Raw genomic sequence first — 20,239 nt, 5'->3', positions numbered from 1 at the left:
GCAGCAGCTAGGCCATTCTCACGCTAAGGATAAAGCCAGAGTCCAGTGGAGCAAGAACCAGTCACAGTGCCTAAGTGAACACAGAGGGGCCTCCGCGTGCTCGCAGTGTGACTGGCTTCCACCAGCGAGGGCAAGGGTACCCCTCACTTTCCCCAGTCCCCACAGCCTACACAAGAAACTCCTGTCATCCCGAAGTCCTGAGGCCAGACTCTGAAGCCACAGTACAGCGGCGGCACTGTTGGGCACAGCTCCGTGCTGTGGGGAACAGGGCTGTCTGCTGTCACTAGATTCCAGAAGGGAGACCTCAGCCATGCTTTCCCAACACACACACACCCTGCCTCAAAGGCTGTGGGCCCAGTTTCTCTCTTGCCTCTATTGATATCTATCCCTCCCCCAACTCCTGTGTGTGTGTGTGTGCGCGCGCAAATGCATGTTTGTGTACGCCTCAGTGTACCTCTATGTGTGTGTGTGTGTGTGTGTGTGTGTGGTGTATGCATGTTTGTGTGTGCCTCTGTATATCTGTGTGTGTGGTGTATGCATGTATGCATGTTTGTGTGTGCCTCTGTGTATCTGTGTGTGTGTGTGTGCATGTTTGTCTGTGCCTCTGTATATCTGTGTGTCTGTGTGTATGGTGTATGCATGTTTGTGTGTGCCTCTGTGTATCTGTGTGTATGGTGTATGCATGTTTGTGTGTGCCTCTGTGTATCTGTGTGTATGGTGTATGCATGTTTGTGTGTGCCTCTGTGTACCTGTGTGTGTGTGTGTGTGTGTGTGTGTGTGTGTGTGTGTGTGTATATGTGGTCTGTCTGTGTGTGTGTAGGTCAGAGGCTGATGTCAGGCATCTTTCTCTACCTTTCTACCTTTTCTTTCTTTTTTTATTTTTTTAAAGATTTATTTCGTTTTAATTTTATGTGTATTAGTGTTTTGCCTGCATATATGTATGTACACCACAGAGGGCATTGGGTCTCCTGGAACTGGGGTTCCAGATGGTTGTGAGCCTGCATGAGATGCTAGAAGCCAAGCCCAGGTCCTCTGCAAGAGCAATAACCTCTTAACTGCTGAGCTAAGCATCTCTCCAGTTCCATTGCTTCTTTTCACGAAGACAGGGTTTATCACCGAACCGGGTGCTCAGTGACAGTCAGTCTGGCTGGCCGGTGGTAAGCCTTCAAGATCTACCGTCTGTGCCTCCCAATGCTAGAATGACAGGCATTCCATACACTTAGCTTTTTATATGAGTACAGTGCTCCAAACTCAATCCTCTATCCGTTCTACCCACTGAGCCATCTTGCCAGTCCCCACTATTTTTTCTTCTTAATCTTGATGTATATCCAAATGAGCAGGGACTTGATCCCACCCTGTGCCTGGTCCTCTAGGTAGTAACCCAGGCACCTTCTCTGAAGGATACAAGGCTCTGCTAGACTCAGCACAGGCTGGGTCCCCCCCCCCCCCCCAGTGCCTACATCGTCAGGCACACAGGCTGTGACAGCCCGCACAGCCCGTGAGGTGGAAGACACCAGCCCAGCCAGGGCTTCTGTAGTTGGTTCTACAATCAAACCATTTCATTAAGGAGGGAGGAGGCAGAGCCCAGCAGCAAGAACTCACACAGGAGACCGCATCAAATCTTTGTCCCTCACCGCACATCTGGAAGGTTCTATTGAAACCTCCAACTACTGCCCCTTCAGTGTGATGGGCCTGGGCGTGACGGGGTGTCACAGAGGGTCATGACGTCTTCAGGCTGCCTGACCGTGCGGTCACCACTTGGCCTCTGGCCCATGCCACCCAGAGCTGAGATCTCGCTTTCTGCAGGAGCCTATAGTTCCCGTGAAAGCCTGGGCTGCTTCATCACAGGGCTGGGACGGTCAGTCCCCTCCCCAGACAAGCCCACAGTGTGACACGGGCAGGTGCTCCCTGGTGCCCTGCCCAGACTGCACAATGGCGGGGGGCGGGGGGGCGGGGGGGGGGATCCCTATGGCCTGGAACCACCCCTCCTTACCACCTCACAGTCAGCGCTTTCCTACTCCAGAGCCAAGGCTAGCCTCCCAGTCCCACTGAAGGGCCCTGGGTGAGGGAGAGCTCTCTCCCGGTGTACACCCTGTTTGCCACAGGGCCTGGCAGTCAGAAGAGTCAGGGAGGCGGGAGGAAGTGAGTCAGCTCCTTACGGAGAAGGGAATGGGAGGGAAAAGAAATGAGACCAAGGGACAAAGGGTACAGGAGCTGCAAAGGTCACCGAGCCAGGAGCCAGGTCCTAGAAACGTTACGAAGACAGAGATGGCTGACGAACTCAGGGGAGTCTGGATGGTCCCCCATGGACCAGAGAACCTGGTGCTGGTAGGCAGGCCCCACCTGAAGATGTAATCTGAGCCTGCTCCCTTCCTGTTTCATGTCAGGGCTGGACAAGGCAAGGCCTTGTGGGAAAGGACCCAGCCTCCTCTCCCCTCGGGCCTCCCAGGCCTTCCCTTCCCACTACTGAGTCCTGCTGCTCCTGAAGCCGAGCTTCCTCAGGACCGGGCCGAGAGAGGGAGAGATGTTTACATCTGCCTGTGGGGACGGAAAGCCCACCACTCTGGGATCCTAGAACACATCCGTTCCCACTGGCCCAGCACTCCCGCCGCGCTGTCTGGTGGCCTCTGTACCCATGTGGGAGCTGTCCTCAGGCTCCAGCTGGAATTTGTTGCTGAGACTGGAAGAGATCCTTACCATGAACCTTCCCAGCCTGCCGACATTCCAGCACGGAGGCAGCCTGGAGAAAAACAGCAGGAGGGAAGAGGGAGCCGGGAGCCCAAGCCACATTCCAACCCCTCAGAGACCTGCAGATAGGCACATTCCACTAGGGGCTTCTGGACCGGACACTGTGGGCTTCCTGGTAACCCTGGCTCTCCAGGGGCTCATGGGGACTTCCCTGCAGGCACAGGAACAGGCCGCACCTGGGTCTCTCTCCCTCGCCAGGATCCTGCTCCCGGATACCTGTAGAACCTCATTCTCTCCTCGCCTGTGAGAGATGCCAAGTCCTAAACACGCAAGAGAAGGCACCACACTGCAGACAGGTCACCAGAGCCTGGCAAAGAGGAGAGAGCGCTAGCAACCAAACCTTAGCTACACAAAGAAGACCAAACAAGAGAATGGGAACCCAGTTTCTGGCTAAAGGACCATCTTATGGAGAAACAAGCGGGTAACTAACCAAGTCCCAACAGATGCTATGAAGGAGAAGGGGGGGGGGGGGTTGCTAAGATGGACCCAGACATGGCCTGAGAGAACCGGGGAAGGCTTCCCGGAAGAAGTGACATTCAAACTTTGGGAAATGTGCCTGTGTGCATGCGGCATGCAGGGCAAAGTACTGTGGACAGGAGGAATGCCCCAGAATTCCAGATTAGGAACCAATGAGAACCTCAGGGTTGGACACCCACCTGACGGGCCCTCCACTGGCCCTACCCCTTCAACTTCTCCCAGGGTCCACACAGAAGGACAACAGTGCCCGGCCCTGTGTAAGGCGGAGGGGCCTGCCATTGTCAGAGGAGCGGCCCTGCCACCCGGAGTTCTGAGGAGAGCCTGAAAGGATGGGGAGAAAGGCCAAGTCCATGCCCCCTAGATCCAGGGTCTGCAAGGGAAGCTGTGAAGGGGGCGGCTCAGTGAGTCCCTCCTCCGGCCTGGGGGGACCACACCCTAACCTGCCAAGGGCAGCTGTCCTAGCCCTTCTCGGGGCTTCCTCAGCTCCCCTTCTTCTGTTCCGTCCTCAGTCTCCGGTCACACTGGAGACACCTGCTGTTCATTCCTCCAGCGGACTCTCGGGGACAACTGAGAATGCCAGTCACCTCTAGCTCCCCTTCCTTCATTGCAGAAAGGCCAGGAAGGAGAAGGGTTCCAGGCTTGGGGCATCAGAGGACTCAGGTCTGCAGCGGCGGCGAGTTTATAAGCAAGACTGACAGCCTCGCCTGTCATCACTTGCCATTCCTCAAGGCTTTCCTGCTCTGTGTCATCCTATCCTGATCCAGTCATCGCCACTCGGGAGCCCACCTGCCCCCACATCCACACTGGACTGGCCACCACATATTCCTCCAGGCCAGAGTCTATGCAAAGTGGAGGCTGAGCCAGCCAGGGCTGAAGGCTGTGCCTGCCCTGCTGCCGGGAGGCATATGGCGGGGGATTAAGGGACCCAGAGTTGGTGGTGACCCAGGTCTAAGGAAATAGTCTCCCAACCCAACTGCAGCCAACTGAAAACCAAGTGTGTGGACACTGTCCTCTGTGTTGAACAGCTCCAAGGCTGTTGCCAACCACCGTCCGGTAGCTGGAATCGGCTGCCCCCCTCCACCCCCCATCCCCCCCCCCCGCCCCGAAACTGCTCCACAGGGGACATGGAAACCATGAAAACCAAGCCTATCTGACACAGTAGGTGCCCACAGACTTGCCTGGTGCCTGGGGCACTTCCGTACCACAGGACTGACAATGGAGGCGCCAGACAGACGTCGTGTCCTGGCAGCAGGGGAGCCCCTACCTCAACTGGGTGGTGGATCCCCACTGCTCCCCCACCATGCTGGCTTCCACTCCAGGCTTCGCCAGGAGAATCTAGCTGCTCAGTGCAGTGGGGTGGCGGGAACCCTGCTGGCAGGCAGAGCACATGCTTGTGGTTTCTGGGAAACGCTGTAGAGATTTGCAGCATTTTTAAAATACTTGCGTTCCCACCCGCCACACACACACACCCCCTTCACCCCACTCCCCAGCCACCCCCAGTCAGGGTGCTTGCCTATCTGGTATTTTCCAGAGCCATTTCAATGTAAATAAGAGATTAGAAGGAAGCAGAGGGCAGAGGGCAGTGTCCTGGGTGGCTCAGAGCAAGCTACTTTTAAGACCCTGCCCCCATGCCGAGCTGCGCCTACAAAAACAACCATTGACCAGGGCATGTACCCACACCCCGTTCAATGTGGCCTAGGCACTGTGCCCACCACCCACGGGCTGCGTGACCAGAGCACTCTGGGACTGCCCTTCACCACAAGGAAGTAGGAGAATGGTGCCTCTGAGGACAGAGAAAGGAGACCTGGCTGAACGGAGCCAGCCTGGCTCACTGCTCTGCTCCTGGACCCCAGCGGCGCAGGGTGGGGAACCCCAAGCACGCCCGGGACCTTCCACTCACCACTTCTTGCACCTTTGACACCTGCCCACTGGCCCTTCATTACCAAAAGAACTTAGTTTGGGCTCTCACGTGCTAAGACTCTGATGCCAGAGGGGCCTGAAGCTTTAACATAAAATGAAATAAAAATGTCCTGTCTAAAACACACAAACAAAAGTCTCAAAAGTCCTCTAGGGATCATTTGGGGAAAAAAATCAAGAACAGAAGCACCATCAGACCCGAACTCCAGCAGCACCCAGCAGCTCTACCCCTGCCACATCCCCACCCCAGCAAGGCCAGTCCCCCGCAGCTGGCCTGGAGACCCCGGGACCCTGCAGGTCCCATTCCTGATGGCACCTGGAACCTCATTGACAAGGTTAATGGTTCACACCATTTCCACCCAGGAGTCTTGAAATTCCACAACAGCCGAAGGGACTCTGGTGTCCTCTTCCCAGACACAGGCAACCCTGACCAGGCGGTCTCCCACGAGTCTCCACTACAGAAACCTGGATGAGGATTCGGAACACCCAGTATACCTCTTCCTTCTGCTGACTTGTTTACTTGTTTATTTATTTATTGATTTCAGAGCTGGAATAACACCCGGGACCTCCCCACGAGCTAAGCAATGCCCTGCGGATAGCCCAGCCACTGCTGGCCATCTTCAAGAGAAAGCTTAGGTAAAAGCCTGGGAATCCTCTTAGAGAGAAAACTGTACCAGAAGGAAGCACAGCAGAGTATGAATGAGGAAGCTGCATCCTTGGATGGCTTAACAGACTGGGCAGGGGTGGTGGTGGTGGGGAGGTAGTGGGGGGAGGGTTGGTGGTGGGGTGGTGGTGGTGGTGATGGTGGAGGTGATGAGGGTAGTGGTGGTGGTGGTGGTAGTGGTGAAGGGTGGTGGTGGTGGTGGGAGGGGGATGGGGTGGGTGAGGTGGGTGGTAATGGTGGTGGAGGTGGTGATAGTGGGGGGAAGGGTGGTGGAGGTGGTGGTGATGGTGGAGGTGATGAGGGTGGTAGTGATGGTAGTGGATGGGGGTGGGGAGGGGTGGAGGTGGTGGTGGAGGAGGGGATGGGGGTGGGGGTGGGGGTGTTGGTATTAACTTCCCAAAGTCTCACATGAGCCAGCTCACCTTCTACCATAAACATGCTCACCTTCTATAAAGACCCACAGAGGACAGCGCCCTGGGCTAAGCTGCTGGCCTCCAGCTCTGCCTTTCCCAGAGATCCCAAGAGGAAAGTTGCTGGGTGGTGCTGCTTATCCAATCTAACCTGAATCTCGGGGAGGAGAGGACAGACACATCTTCACAGAATCAAGGGTCACCTCCACTAAGGTGGCCTGTGTGACTGCCACCTTTCCTAGGATCCGACTTGGCCACTTCCTCCTTCCCACCCTTCTGTGCACGAGCCCAGCCTTACGCTGAAGCAGCTCCGATGCCCCCTGGCACATCCGATGCCCCCGGCGCATCCGCACCCAGGGCTGTGCTTCCTCAAGGTCATAGTTTACTTACTTAACCCCCTCATGCCCAGCACTGTGCCTGGCCCTTAATCAGACTTCTCTGTCTATTGGGGGAATGAGTTAATGGCTCAGAGGAGTTTGGAAACTGGCAAAGCCCAAGCCAGGCTCTTCAAACAGAAGTCTATGTGATGGAGGACAGGTGTCAGGGGCGTGAGAACTGGGTGCTTCTCCCAGGCCTTCTGAGTGATTTCTGTCACTCAGACCCCAAGTCTCCCTCACCACTCTGGTTCACCCCTCCCCCCCTCCAAAGGCACTCTACAGGACAGATGGAAAGGGTTTGCAAATTCTGCATACACCTGGTGAGGGGGGATCCCAAAGGGTGTCTCTCCCCCAGGGCCTTCAAAACAGACCACAAAGAATCCAGGCCTCGGGCCCCGTCTGTGTGGGGGAGAGAACAGATGGCGAGTCGACTCCCTCGGAGTTCCCTGGAGACAGGCAGCGTGTGGACACAGTTGACGGATGACCGGATGGGAGGGTGGCTGCCAGTGCTGTCCCTATGGAGCTACTGTCTTCAGGGTACCCCACCCAGAGGCTCGAGGATGCGGGGAGACTCTTGGCATGGAAGTGGGGTTGGAACTATTGCCAAGACGAGGAGCAGAAGTTGGAGTGGGAAGAAGAGGAGAAGATAAGCTGAGGGCCCCCAGGAGAGTTGGCAAGCCTCTCCACTCAGCTCAAGCTGGGCTCGCCATGCTCCTCTGCTTCTGCACGAGTCCTCACCGCTACCCGACTGGGAGAAGAAGATACAGAGGTTCTTTCAGCCCCCTGTGTCTTACTGTGCTGTTGCATTGCCTCAGAAGTCACATAGGCATGGGGTTCCCTACGGTGTCCTCTGTCAGATCTGCTAGGCTAAAGTCTGGGCAAGATGTCCTCTGGGCACCAGCCAGACTTGTCCCACGGGGGCCAGAGAAAGCCAGACTTCGGAGATACCAGCTGCAAGGTGGATGCTACCCGCCTCTTCCAAGCATCCTCTTCCCTGGGGATGGGGTAGCAGCAGCTAGCTGGGAGGGGAAGGTGGCTGGGAAATGTGAGATACCGGATGGTCCCTGAACTATAAAGAATAAACGTGGTGGCATCTGGGATGCCAGGCTCAAGGCCCCAGAGGCCTGGCTGTGGTTCGGCAGGGAGCTGGCAACAATACTCTGGGGGATTCATGCTTGAAGAAGAAAATTCCATCTGTGAAAAGCAGTATTGGCAGAGGAGAAGCCGGACAAGCATGACAGCACACTGTGGCCTGGGATCTGAGATAAAACGCTTCTCTTTCACTTCGTCCCTTACATCGTCGTTTCTTGAACTCAACATAGCTGGGTGGACAACACAGAGAAGAGGCTCAGTGTGTATGGCTCCCTCTGTGTGTTTTGTTTGTCTTGTTTTTGTTTTTGAGACAGGGTCTCTCCACATAGCCCTGGCTGTCCTAGAACTCGCTATGTAGACCAAACTGGCTTCAAATTCACAGATGATCCGCCTGCCTCTGTGTCCCAAGTGTGTGGGGATTACAGGCGTGCACCACTGCACCTGGCCTCTTTCTTATTTATTTATTTTTTTTAAGATTTATTTATGTGTAAGATGTAGGAGCATTTTGCCTGCATGTATGTATATGCACCTCAGCATTCCTGGTGCCCCAGGAAACCAGAAGAGGGCTTCGGATCCCCTGGAGCTGGAGTTATGTTTGGTTGTCAGCTACCATGTGGGTGCTGGGAATGGGACCCGGGTCCTCTGCGGGAGCAATAAGTGCTTTTAACTACGGAGCCGTCTCTCTAGCCTCCTTTTTCTTCTTCTTATTTTGAGTGTGTGTGTGAGTACAGGCATGCATGTGGAGGTCAGAGGGCACTTGAGAAGTCAGTTCTCTCCTCTGGGATCTGGGAACCCAACTCAAGACTGCTAGCCTTGCAAGCTAAGTACATGTACCTGCTGAGCCATCCGGCCCTCAACGTGTATCTCTAGAATGAAGAAGTCCAGGTTCCGCTCTGAATCCCACATAGGCATCCTCTTAGCCACTAACCTCCCTCCTGTGAAGCTGCTAAGCCCAACCAGTTCCAGTATAAAGGAAGGCCTGGAACACAAGTCCAGTGTGTCCTCCCAAGGCTAACCTGCCACTCTCAGCCTCCTCTGGACACAGCATACTGTAAGACTGAGCCAACAACCACGGCATCCTGCTCCCGTCACTGGGAGCTGGGCTCTGCCTGCTTCCTCCCTGCTTCCTCCCTTTTCTGACTTGGGCACATCTGGCTAGTCACTTAGTGCTGAAAGGTCCCAGGCAGGTCATGCCCTGCTCAGGCTGCAGGGCCTAGATCTGCACAGTCCTGAAACACACAGCTGGACAAGAGCAACGACTACAGGCCACCTTGTCCTTCACACACCATGTCCACACAGGACATTCAACATCCTTCCACTCTCCCTGCACCAAGAGATCCCTGAGGTCAGAAGTCTTGATGCTCCATCGAGACCTACCCATGCGTTTGCTCTGAATCTCTGCTCTCATGCCTTCCACTGGGGTCTGTCACAGAGATCACAGCTGGTGGGTCTCGGGGACAGTCAGGACGCAAACTGTCTCTGCAGTGTAGGTAAATCTAAACTGCAATCATGGTTCACAGGCTCTGTCCGACCTGACTCCTTCTAGCTCACCTGCTGTTCCATGCCTCACTCACTCAGGGTGAAAGGAAAGCAGAAGCCATCTCCCCCAGAACTGTAACCCCCAGATAGCCATGGTTTAAGTCATTTATCCTATTGTTTTCACCTCTGAGATCTAAATAACATGGACTTCCTACCCTTTTTTCCCCCAAAACAGGGTTTCTCTGTGTAGCCTTGACTATCCTGGAACTCACTCTGTGGACCAGGCTGGCCTCAAACTCACAGAGATCCGCCTGCCTCTGCCTCCCGAGTGCTGGGATTAAAGGTGTGCACCACCGCCCCTGGACTTCCTATACTTTGATGCTCACATACTCTCAGATCTGGAGACACCTGTTAACCTGTAATTTAGGGCTTAGGAAATATGGTACCCAGGCCCCTAAGCTATCTCTATATGATGAAGCTGAATACTTCCTCACCAACTACCATGGCATCTCACTCCTCCTGATAGTGCCAGGGAAGCGGCGAAGTTCAGGAGACCCAACGGCCTCCAAAAGGATATTGGAGGGAAACATCGGAGCAGGGGGCCCAGCTGAATTGCTGAGGGCTTTGTCCCAGTGAACTTTTGGGGAATTGCCTTCAGCATCTTGACAAGGCACAGAAGAAGCAAAGGTGTGATTTCAATGAGTATCTAGTATGAGGCACCCTGTCCTGGAGGGTGGTGCCTCCCGACTGGCCCAGCTTTCCACTTCCTCTCTTGCTAAGCTCTGCTCAAGGTTCTGGGTACCCTCAATCACCCACTCCGGTACACCAACGGGAGATGCTCACATGCCCACTCCCCTGCTCACCCCTGATGCCCCGGGAAGCACTCACATCAGCCGGCTCCCTGCGGTGTCCCTCGTCAGTCCGCAGCCAGCTCCGGCTCAGCTCGCTAAGCTCTGGGATGGGCTGTACCTTGAGCCGTACACTGTCCCCAGACTGCCGGATCATCTCCACAATTTCATCTCTGGACTTACTCTCCACATTCTGTCCGTTAATCTCCACCAGTCGATCTCCTGGCACTAGCCCCAAGGCCAGGTCCTTGGTGCCCGCACCTGGCTCTGCAAAGTGAACCACCCGTCGATAGGCCTGACCCTCAGGGGCCCGGTCCAGCATAGTTGTGCGCCGAAGCGAGAAGCCAAAGTCTCCTGTGGGTCGGCGTTGCAGCTCCAGCTCCCGGAGAGCGGGAGGTGGGGGGGGCACCAAAGCGGGGAGGCGGAGGTCAGCTGGGAATCTCTTCGTCACCAGCTCAGGGACTCGAGACCGTGGTCCTGGTCGAGGGACACCTAGCCCAGGATGCTGCATTAGCTGTCCCTCAAGCGTCCTCACCTCTACCTGAGGGGACGGGGCTGCCGAGTGCTCTGAAGGGGTGGAGGTCTCGGAGGCACTCTCATCCCGGCTCCGCTGGGAAAAGGAAAAACGTTTGACAATCATCTGCGAGTTCTGCTTGGCCAGGGAGCCGAACTTGGCTGCCCGCTGCAGCACAGAGCCCCGGAAGCTGCCTTCCTCACCCTTGAGGTCATCACTGGAGCTGGCTGTGCTCAGGTGGCCTGAGTCCAGGATGATGCTGCCCCGATTGCTGTCAGAGTCAATGTCAGTCAGGTGCAGGTCAGAGCCGCTGGCCACCTTGATAGGGATGGGGTTGGAGATTTCCAGGCGTGTCTTGGATTCACGCTTGGAGGACCGGTTCAGGTTGAAGAAGCCACGGCGCATGCTCATCTCTTCCAGGCTCCGCAGTTCTGCGGCTGACATCCGCTCCTTCTTCTCCTTTTTCTCCTTCTTCTCTTTCCGCCCGCCATCTTTGTCCTTATCTTTCTTCTTGAGATTAAACATGGTGGGTGTGCTGTTTTTAGGGGTTGTACCCCTAGCGGATTATGGGTGGTTAACACAGCGTCTTTGGACCCCACCTTGCAGCTGTAAGTAGAAATAGAGAAAAGCTCTTCAGTCTTTTCCAGTTCAGACAGAAGCAGCGGAGACTGATAAACCTGTCGCCCCTCACCAGGCGCTAATGATGTACCAGACACTCTGATTTACATAATTTTACCTAACTTCACTCTAGACCAAAGTGTCGGTGTACCTGGAGAGACCTGACCTACAGAAAGACCTGTGCCAACCTGGAACCCAAATGAAGAGCAGAGCACAAAAGCAAACAGAAGGAATTCTGCAGCATCACTCCCCACCAGCATGTCCACTGAAGCAATGGACATCCCGTGTGTCTGGGCGCTTGCCTATGCCTGGAATCCCCAGAGCAGCAGCCTTAGCCCTGCCTCAAAGACCTTGAAGGGTCCAACTTTTAAAACAATATTCATTTGTATGAGTGTCTTGCCTGCCTGCCTGCCTGTATATTCACCACATGTATATCCAGTGCCAAAAAAGACCAGAACGGGGTTAGATCCCCGGTACTGGAGTTACAGACAGTTGTGAAACCCCCCAGGGGATGCAGGGAACTGAATCCAGGTCCTTTGCAAAAACAAGTGCTTCTAGCCACTGAACCATCTTTCCAGCACCTGGTACCCAGTATTATTTGATGTCTCTTATCAGGAACTACACACACACACACACACACACACACACACACACACACACACTCCTTCCTATTCAATCCTCACAGAATCCCTGCAAAGTCTTCGTGTCTGCTTCACAAATCAGAAAAAAAAATGCACTTAGGAAGTTGAGCAGATGTTAGGTGTTACCCATGAACTGAGTGGCAAGACTACTGTGTCCCTTCTCAGGCCTGGGTGCCCAAAGCAAAGCAGGGAGAGAAGGAAGGGGAAATCCCAGACTGGACACAGGACAGACAGTTGTGAGGTGGGGGTGGGGTGGGGTCAGCTAGATAAACAGGATCCTGAAAAACTCACATCCTTTTCCCCAGACCAACACCTAAATATAGCCTGGAGAAGAAAGTTGTGGTAGCCCCAGAGAAAGGCCCCGCTCCAGGATGTGAGCACCTACGGTCCCATCCTACCCCCCATTCCCCTGCACACCCAATTCGGGGCAGAACTAAGAAAAACCTGGTGGGGGTGGAGCTCGGAGAGCCTTTCTAGTTCTAACCAGCAGGGAACACAAAACAGAAGTAGGCCATACCATCTAATTAGAAATTAACTGTAATTTCTCTCTCTCCATGAAAGCCTCCCCTCTGAATTCCAGACAGAGGATCTATGAGCTTACCCCCTCCAGTAATGGCCTATTGCCAGGCCCTGGACAGGCCTTTCCTCTCTACCCCACCCCCACAGCCAGGCAAAGTCCTGTAGTATCCCCATTCCACTGAGAGGGACCAACACTCACCACCCTAGGTTCAATGCCCAGGAAGGCGTCAAGACCAGCAACTCCCAAGTACACTCCTGTGTACTGCCCAATTCTTCACCTCTGCAAATCACCCTGATCCATGGGGTCCCTGGCAGACCTTCCTTCTAAAGCAGTACTAGCTACATGGAATAAAATCCAAATTAATATATATGTGTATACAGACTTTTTTTTAAATAAGTAGCCATATTTTAAAAGATAAAGAGAAATAAGTGAAGGGGATAGAGAGATGGCTCAGCTGTTAAGAGCACTGGCTGCTCTCCAAGAGGACCCAGGTTTGATCCCAGCACCCACATGGCAGTTCACAATCATCTGTAACTCCAGTTCCAGGAGACCCAACAGCCATTTCTGGCCTTCATGGGCACCAGGCACATATGTGGTGCACACACATACATACAAGTATGTGGTGGTATTGTGTTCCCCAAAATACTGTGCACCCTAATAAACTTATCTGGGGTCACAGAACAGAACAGCCACAATGTTAAACACAGAGGATAGGCAGTGGTAGCACACACCTTTAATCCTAGCATTCCAGAGGCAGAGATCTACCTGGATCTCTGTGTGTTCAAGGATACAGCCAAGCATGGTGACTCACGCCTTTAATCCCAGAAAGCAAGTCTTTAATCCCAGGGAGTGATGGTAGAAAGCAGAAAGGTATATAAGGCATGAAGACCAGAAACTAGAAGCTTTTGGCTGGTTAAGCTTATTAGGCTTTGAGCAGAACAGTTCAGCTGAGATTCATTCTAGATGAGGACTGAGAGGCTTCCAGTCTGAGGAAACAGGACCAGCTGAGGAACTGTCGAGGTGAGGAAGCCATGGCTTGTTCTGCTTCTCTGATCTTCCAGCATTCACCCCAATAACTGGCCTCAGGTTTGATTTTATTAATAAGTACCTTTAAGATTCACAAGTAAAACACCCATACACATAAAATAAATAACAAAGAGGAAGAAAGAGGTTAATTTGGGTAGGGCGGTGCATACCTATAATTCTAACTACTTGGAAGGCTGAGACAGAATCTTAAATTTGAGGCCAATTTGAACAGGAAATATAAATCTTGTTTCAAAAAAACTAGATGAACTTAAGTTTAATAATGTATTTCATTTGATATATTCAAACTGTTGTCATCTCAACATATAATCTTCATAAAAACATTGGAATATTTTATATTCAATTTTCCATATTTGGTTCTGTTTTGGTCTCAAATAAATAAACAAACAAATAAAATTCTAGTGTGAATTTTACATTTAGAGCATAATTCAATTCAGACAGGCTACATTTCAGATATTCAGTCCATGGCTGCTGGAGGGGCCAGTACAACTCTAGAGAACTCTAGCCATAGAATGTATCCTGGTTAGTTTTTTGTGAACTTGACACAAGCTAGGGTTATCTGGGAAGAGAAGAATCAGAGAATGCCCCCCATCAGACAAACCTATAGGGCATTTTCTCCACTAACTGTGGGCAATGCCACTCCTAGGCAGGAGGCCCCAGGAGGTATAAGCAGGCTGAGTAAGCTATGAGAAAAAAGCCAGTAAGCAGCGCTCTTCCATGGCCTCTGCCTCAGTTCCTGCCCTGAGTTCCTGCCCCGACTTCCCTTCAGGAGGAACTCTGAAACCCCTTTCCTCCCCAGGTTGGTTTTGGTCATGGTGTTCATCGAGTCAAAAGAAGGCCAACCAGGACAGAACGTATTCATAGGGGTAAGAAATCTGGTTTGGCCACTAACTCCTTATAGCTGTTGTAGCAAGAACCCATTTCCCTCTCCGACCACAGTTTCTCTGTGTGTGCACCGGTGCACACAGGTGTGGTTGTACATGTGCAGATGGAAACCAGAGGTCAACCTCAGGCAGGGTCTTTCACTAGCCTGGAGCTCGCTCACAGAGTCCGCTAAGCTGGCAGGCCACCAAATTCCAGGGACCCGCCTGTCTCTGCTCCCCAGCCCTGGGGTTACAATCTGTACCACCACCATGTCCCACTTGCTCATTTGTTTTTGTTTGTTTTGTTTTGTTTGTTTGTTTGTTTTTAAACCTGAGTCCTGGGGAAGGAACTCAGGTACCCGTGCTTACAAGGCAAGCCTTTTACCAACTAAGCTATCTCTCCTGCTCCTCAGGCCTCAGTTTCTCCTTGGTAAAACTGAAATTTTTGCTTCGAAATGTTTCAGTGAACAGTCAGTCCCTGGAAGCTGGAAGACAGGAAACACAGACCCCCTAAAAGCACCAATCAGGAGCATTCCTGGCCAGCTGGGTCTGGACTCAGTGCAGTGGGCAGAAAGTGTGGGGCACTTTCTAGGGGGACTATCTCCTCCCAGTGCTGATGGAGGAAGGCAGAGATCCACCCTACGCCAGGCTGTGGGATCTCTGGCTGACCACCACCCACACTGCCCTAACGGACTAATTTAGATGTCGGCTCCGGAATACCTGGAGAAGAAAATGGAGAAGACTTGGGGACTTAAGAGGGGACAAACAAGGGGACCTTAGCCACGGAGAACCAACTGTCAACCATGCTGTCCTTACCCAATCCTGGCTCGCTGGAGGTTAGATAACTGAGCGCTATCAACGGAAAACAGTCCCACGATTCTAGAATCTGCCGGGCGGTGGTGGCACACGCCTTGGATCCCAGCACTTGGGAGGTAGAGACAGGCGGATCTCTGGGAGTTCAAGGCCAGCCTGAGCCACAGAGTGAGTTCCTGGACAGGCTCCAAATCTGCACAGAGAAACCCTGTCTCAAAAAAACAAACAACGAACAAAACAAGGACTCTAGAATCTTTGAGCTGGAAAAGTCCCTTCGAAGTAATTTCAAGTCAGCCCCTCTCCCACTGATAGCTTGTCCCTCACTGTCACCACAACAGACAGACCAGACGGCACCACAGGGGATAGCTGACTAAAACCGTTAAGGATTTTGTATCTAGGCCCAGATTTGCCACAGATCTCCAGGGGACCTTGAGTCTGTCACTTTGCTCAAGGTTGAAAACTAAATGATCTAGACCTCTTCCAGCTCTAAAACTCCAACAGTCCAAGCATCTTGTGGACACAAGCTAGCTATTAACTGTCTGTCAGAGACACTCCTCTCATCGCAAGCCTTAAGAGGCTGCGCCGTGAGTCTCTTACCACTCCTGTCCTGCGACTATTATCTGCACAGCTCACAAGGCAGCCTTTCCCCACAGCCAGCCCCATGTGGTCGGGCCTGGCTGTGGGTCAAGTCTCCGCTGAGCCATGTGTCTGCCACTACCTGACTCCTACACCCTCCCTCTCCAGAAGCCAATTTGCCGAGCAGCGACCGCTGCTGCTGTCCTCCTCAGCCTTGCTCAGCTCCCTGAAGAGCTGGGTTCCATACCCTTCTCGGAGTCCTGGGACTTGCCGGCCGCCCTGGCCTCAGATGGAAGCCTCCAGCAGCTCGAAACCACCATCTCCCAGATCCTCATTCTGGTTACAGTTCTCCCGCCCCGCCCCTTCCTCTCTTGCCCTCTCCCTTCCTTCCAGTGACTTTAGCCTTATAATCATCCTGACTTCTTTCTCTGACTGCCCTGACCAGGAAGCTTCTCCTCATTTGGACTGGAGGAAAGGTAAGTATGTCCCTAAGTTATCTTGACCCTCCTGTCTCCAAGGACACTCTGTCAGCTCAGCTGCTGTCATATTTTAGCACAGTGAGCCTCCTGAAGGCAAGGAGCACTCGACGCAAATGTGCCTCCATTAGCCCAATGTACAAGAATAAACAGTTTACATATCCACAAACGGAATACTACTCATGTAACAAGAATAAATTTCAAAAACATTTGAAACAGGAGGGAAAGAAACCACTAACACAAGCGTACACATTAATATGATTCTGTTTGTTTGTTGTTTGGACAGGGTTTCTCTGTGTAGCCCTGGCTGTCCTAGAACTCGCTCTGTAGACCAGGCTGGCCTCAAACTCACAGAGATTCACCTGCCTCTGTCTCCCAATTGCTGGGATTAAAGGCATGCACCACCACCGCTCCAGCTGATTCTGTTTTTTTCTTTTTCCTTTTTTAAGACAAGATCTCATATAGCCCAAGCTGGACTTAAACTCACTGTGTAGCTAAGGATGACCCTGAATCTCTGATCCTCCTGAGTACAGGGTTGACAGGCATGTGCCACAGTATACCTGGTGGTAGGAGTCTACTTATTGCCACCAAAACTAACCTATGGGGAGAAAGGCCAGAGCAGCGGTTATCCTTGGGGCCTAGAGGTCAGGAATGTATGAGAAAGGGCATGAGGGGACTTTCTGGAGTAATGATCACGCCATGAATGTTTATAGAAGTATGAGCTGAAAAATTTATGGATCTGTCAGGTGTTATCAGATAGTGTGATGTAAGATCAGTGCATTTGTTTGAGCATAAATATTTACGAGAGAGAGAGAGAGAGAGAGAGAGAGAGAGAGAGAGAGAGAGAGAGAGAGAGAGAGAGAGAGAGAGAGAACGAGAACTGCTGGGCATCGTGGCACATGCCATTGATCTCAGCACTTGGGAGGCAAAGGCAAGTAGATCTCTGAGTTCAAGGCCAGCCTGGTCTACAGATTGAGTTCCAGGACAGCTAGGGCTACACTGTGAGACCCTGTCTCAAACAAACAAACAAACAAACAAACAACCTGTAAACAAATATCAAATTCTAGTTAGTGAATATTTGCTACAGGATTTGGAGTGGGGCATACTGACAGCTTTAACTTACTTTGAGATTTGTCAAATTTTTCATACAACTTCATGGTTAAGTTGGGGTAAGTCACTTAGAGACCCTGAACGCTTCCTTTTCCTCATTTGTATGATGAACAAAATAATAGTACCTATAATAATAATACTATAATATATAATAATAATATAATAATAATAACTTCTACCACAAAAGGAGTGGGAATGAAATACGTATAGGTATCATTTACTATATCCTATGTACATAGAGATGTTCTTACAATGCCTAGCCACATAGGAAGCTCTCAAGAACGGCACCAAAGGGCTACCAAGAGAGTCCAAGAGCTAAAGGCATTTGTCCCCTGAAATGAAAACCTGATGCCTTGAGTTATCCCCGGGCCCCTGGAAGAGTAGAAGGAGAGACTTAACTCCGGACCCCTGGAAGAGTAGAAGGAGAAACTTAACTCCGGACCCCTGGAAGAGTAGAAGGAGAGACTTAACTCTGCAAGGTTGTTCTCCAATCTCTGCATGTGTGCCATAGCATATCAGACACTTCCCTCAAACACACACACAAATTATTTTTTAATTCCTTTTTATAATTAATAATTATCTAACAGAAGCAAAACATTTTTTATTTTGGAAGGGACAGGTTGAGCTAGCCTCAAACTCAGCACACAGCAGAAGGATGACCCTGAACAAAATGTTATGCCTGCTTCCACCTCCCAAGGCATAATCTTTGCCTTTAGTACTGAAGAGTGCACAAACCAGCACAAATGTAACTAAATTAAGTCCAGACCTTTGTTTCTGTTTTGCTTTAGTTTTTTGAGACAGGGTTTCTCTGTGTAGCTTTGGTGCCTGTCCTGGATCTCGCTCTGTAGACCAGGCTGGCCTCGAACTCACAGAGATCCACCCGCCTTTGCCTCGTAAGTGCTGCACTTAATAAAAGTATGCACTACCACTGTCCTGCTTTAGACTTTTGTATGTAGACAGTGAAGCCCAAAGGTGTGAAGTCAAGCCAGTGAGCACGTGGCCAGATGGGTCTGCTGGCTTGAGTCCAGAGCCCTCCATGGCTACTGCTAAGAATATAGACAGGAAATTCACGGATGCAGAAACACAAAAGGCTGGCAAACAAGAACAGCAATTCAGCTTCCCAAGTAGTCACAGACACATGACACAAGCACGTAGTACTTTTTACTTAGTTTAACAGAAGGCTTCAAGAGCAATATCAGCTAGGGATTGGGAAACAGACTCTCATATATGTTGATTAAAGTACAAACTGATGTGATTTCTTTAAACAATTGTAATGACATGTATTTATTCTAGGGGTGGGAGCAGACGTGCACAGGTCAGAGGACAACTTGGAGTCGTCATTTCTCTTTCCACTATGTAGGCTCAAGGGGTCAAACTCAGAACTCAGGCCGACGGTCTCGGTGGCAAGTACCTTTACCGGCTGAGTCTTCTCACCGGCCCCAGAATTTCTTTCTTTTTGACTATCAAAAAGGCCAGGCCACTTTTATTATAAAAATAGGAACTGCTAAGCTAGCCTAGCAGTGGTGGCGCACGCCTTTAATCCCAGCACTCAGGAGGCAGGGGCAGGTGGATCTCTGAGTTTGAGGACAGCCTGGTCTATAGAGCAAGTTCCAGGACAGCCAGGGGACACAGAGAAACCCTGTCTGAGGGTGGTGTGTGTGTGTGTGTGTGTGTGTGTGTGTGTGTGTGTGTGTGTGTGTTTGTGTGTGTGTGTGTGGTGGGGTGGGGTGGAGGAGGAGGCAGGAACTGCTTCTTGAACTTGTATGTGGTCCATGCCAGGAGCCATGCTAATCCCTGGATCATTCAATTTTAGTGCACACGCTGTGGGAGTGAGCCCTGGCATGATTTTCTAGTAGGGCAAGTGGTGGTGCCTATGAAATTACTTATATACATGTTTTTTGACCTGTCCAGTTATTTTAAGTTTTATGTGTATGTGTGTGTCTACTTGGGTAACACCACGTGTGCACAGGTACATGAAAAAGCCAGAAGAGGGTGTCCAGTCCCTTAGAGCTGTTCTTACAAGTGGTTATGAATCTGCACCCTGGTAGCACATGCCTTTAATCCCAGCACTTGGGAAGTAGAAGCAGGTGGATCTCTGTGAGTTCAAGGCCAGCCTGGTCTACAGAGTGAGTTCCAGGACAGCCAGGGCTACACAGAGAAACCCTTTCTTGAAAAACCAAAAAAGAAAACAACAACAACAACAACAAAGACGTGGTTATGAACTGTATAGAACTGAACTTGGGCCCCCGGAAGAGAAGCAAGTGCTCTTAATCACAGAGCCATCTCCAGCCCCTGCCTGGTCAATTCTACTGGTGCATCATCTATAGACGTTTCACACAATAAGCATAACTAATCTTTTGTGGCTTTGTTTATAATAGCAAATCTATAAACATAGATGTGCTCCACTAAATAAATTGCTAAATTACAAAATAACTAGGAAGTTATTAAAAGAATTGAGGTACAGGCTGTGGGCATAATTCAGCATTAAAGTGCTTGCCTAGCATGTACAAGGCCCTAGGTTCAATTCTCCAGGCTGAAAAAAAGGGGGGGGGGTACATTTGTATATACTGAATGGAAAAATTCTATACTGTTAAATTTAGAAAATAGCAAGTTGTTGCATAGTGTATTCTGGTTTCTTTTTCTAATATGTACCAGTGTTTTGTTTGTATGTACCTATAGGTGCCTATGAAAGCTACAAGAGGCTACTGGATGCCCTAAAACTGCAGCTACAGAAGTTGTGAGCCACCATGTGAGTGCTGAGAACTGAACTCAGGCCCTCTACAAGAGCTGAGCTACCCATGTTGCTAAAATTTTTCCTTGTTTGTTTTGTTTTTCCAGACAGGGTTTCTCTGTATAACAGCCCTGACTGTTCTGGAACTCACTCTGTAGCCCAGACTGGCCTCAAAGTTACAGAGATCCCCCTGCCTCTGCCTCCCAAGTGCTGGGATCAAAGGCGTGTGCCACCACTACCCAGCTAAAAATTTTTAATGTATGTATGTGTGTGTGAATGTACACATGTATATTACATATTTTATTTGCATGTTCATGGGGT

The 20,239-nt window shown here is 51.3% G+C and overlaps 1 protein-coding gene across 15 annotated transcripts in view; it reads right to left on the bottom strand.

Moving 5' to 3' along the window:
- Myo18a (myosin XVIIIA) overlaps positions 1-20,239 on the bottom strand; it is a 104,592-nt gene that overhangs the window by 79,459 nt on the left and 4,894 nt on the right. For 13 of the 15 annotated variants that reach the window (XM_076542922.1, XM_076542932.1, XM_076542933.1 and 10 more), the window contains exon 2: positions 10,053-11,132. In XM_076542922.1, the coding sequence (XP_076399037.1) occupies positions 10,053-11,051 (999 nt within the window). In that variant the 5' untranslated portion in view covers positions 11,052-11,132. Of the gene's footprint in view, positions 1-10,052; positions 11,133-15,028; positions 15,161-15,848; positions 15,926-20,239 lie in introns of those variants that run through there. The other 2 variants (XM_076542925.1, XM_076542924.1) reach the window with 2 other exon arrangements.

The sequence above is a fragment of the Peromyscus maniculatus genome, chromosome 8 (assembly GCF_049852395.1).
Source record: "Peromyscus maniculatus bairdii isolate BWxNUB_F1_BW_parent chromosome 8, HU_Pman_BW_mat_3.1, whole genome shotgun sequence".
Classification (NCBI taxonomy): domain Eukaryota; kingdom Metazoa; phylum Chordata; class Mammalia; order Rodentia; family Cricetidae; genus Peromyscus; species Peromyscus maniculatus.
Note: the sequence above shows the minus strand (reverse complement) of the source record. Positions and strands in the feature narration are given on the sequence as shown.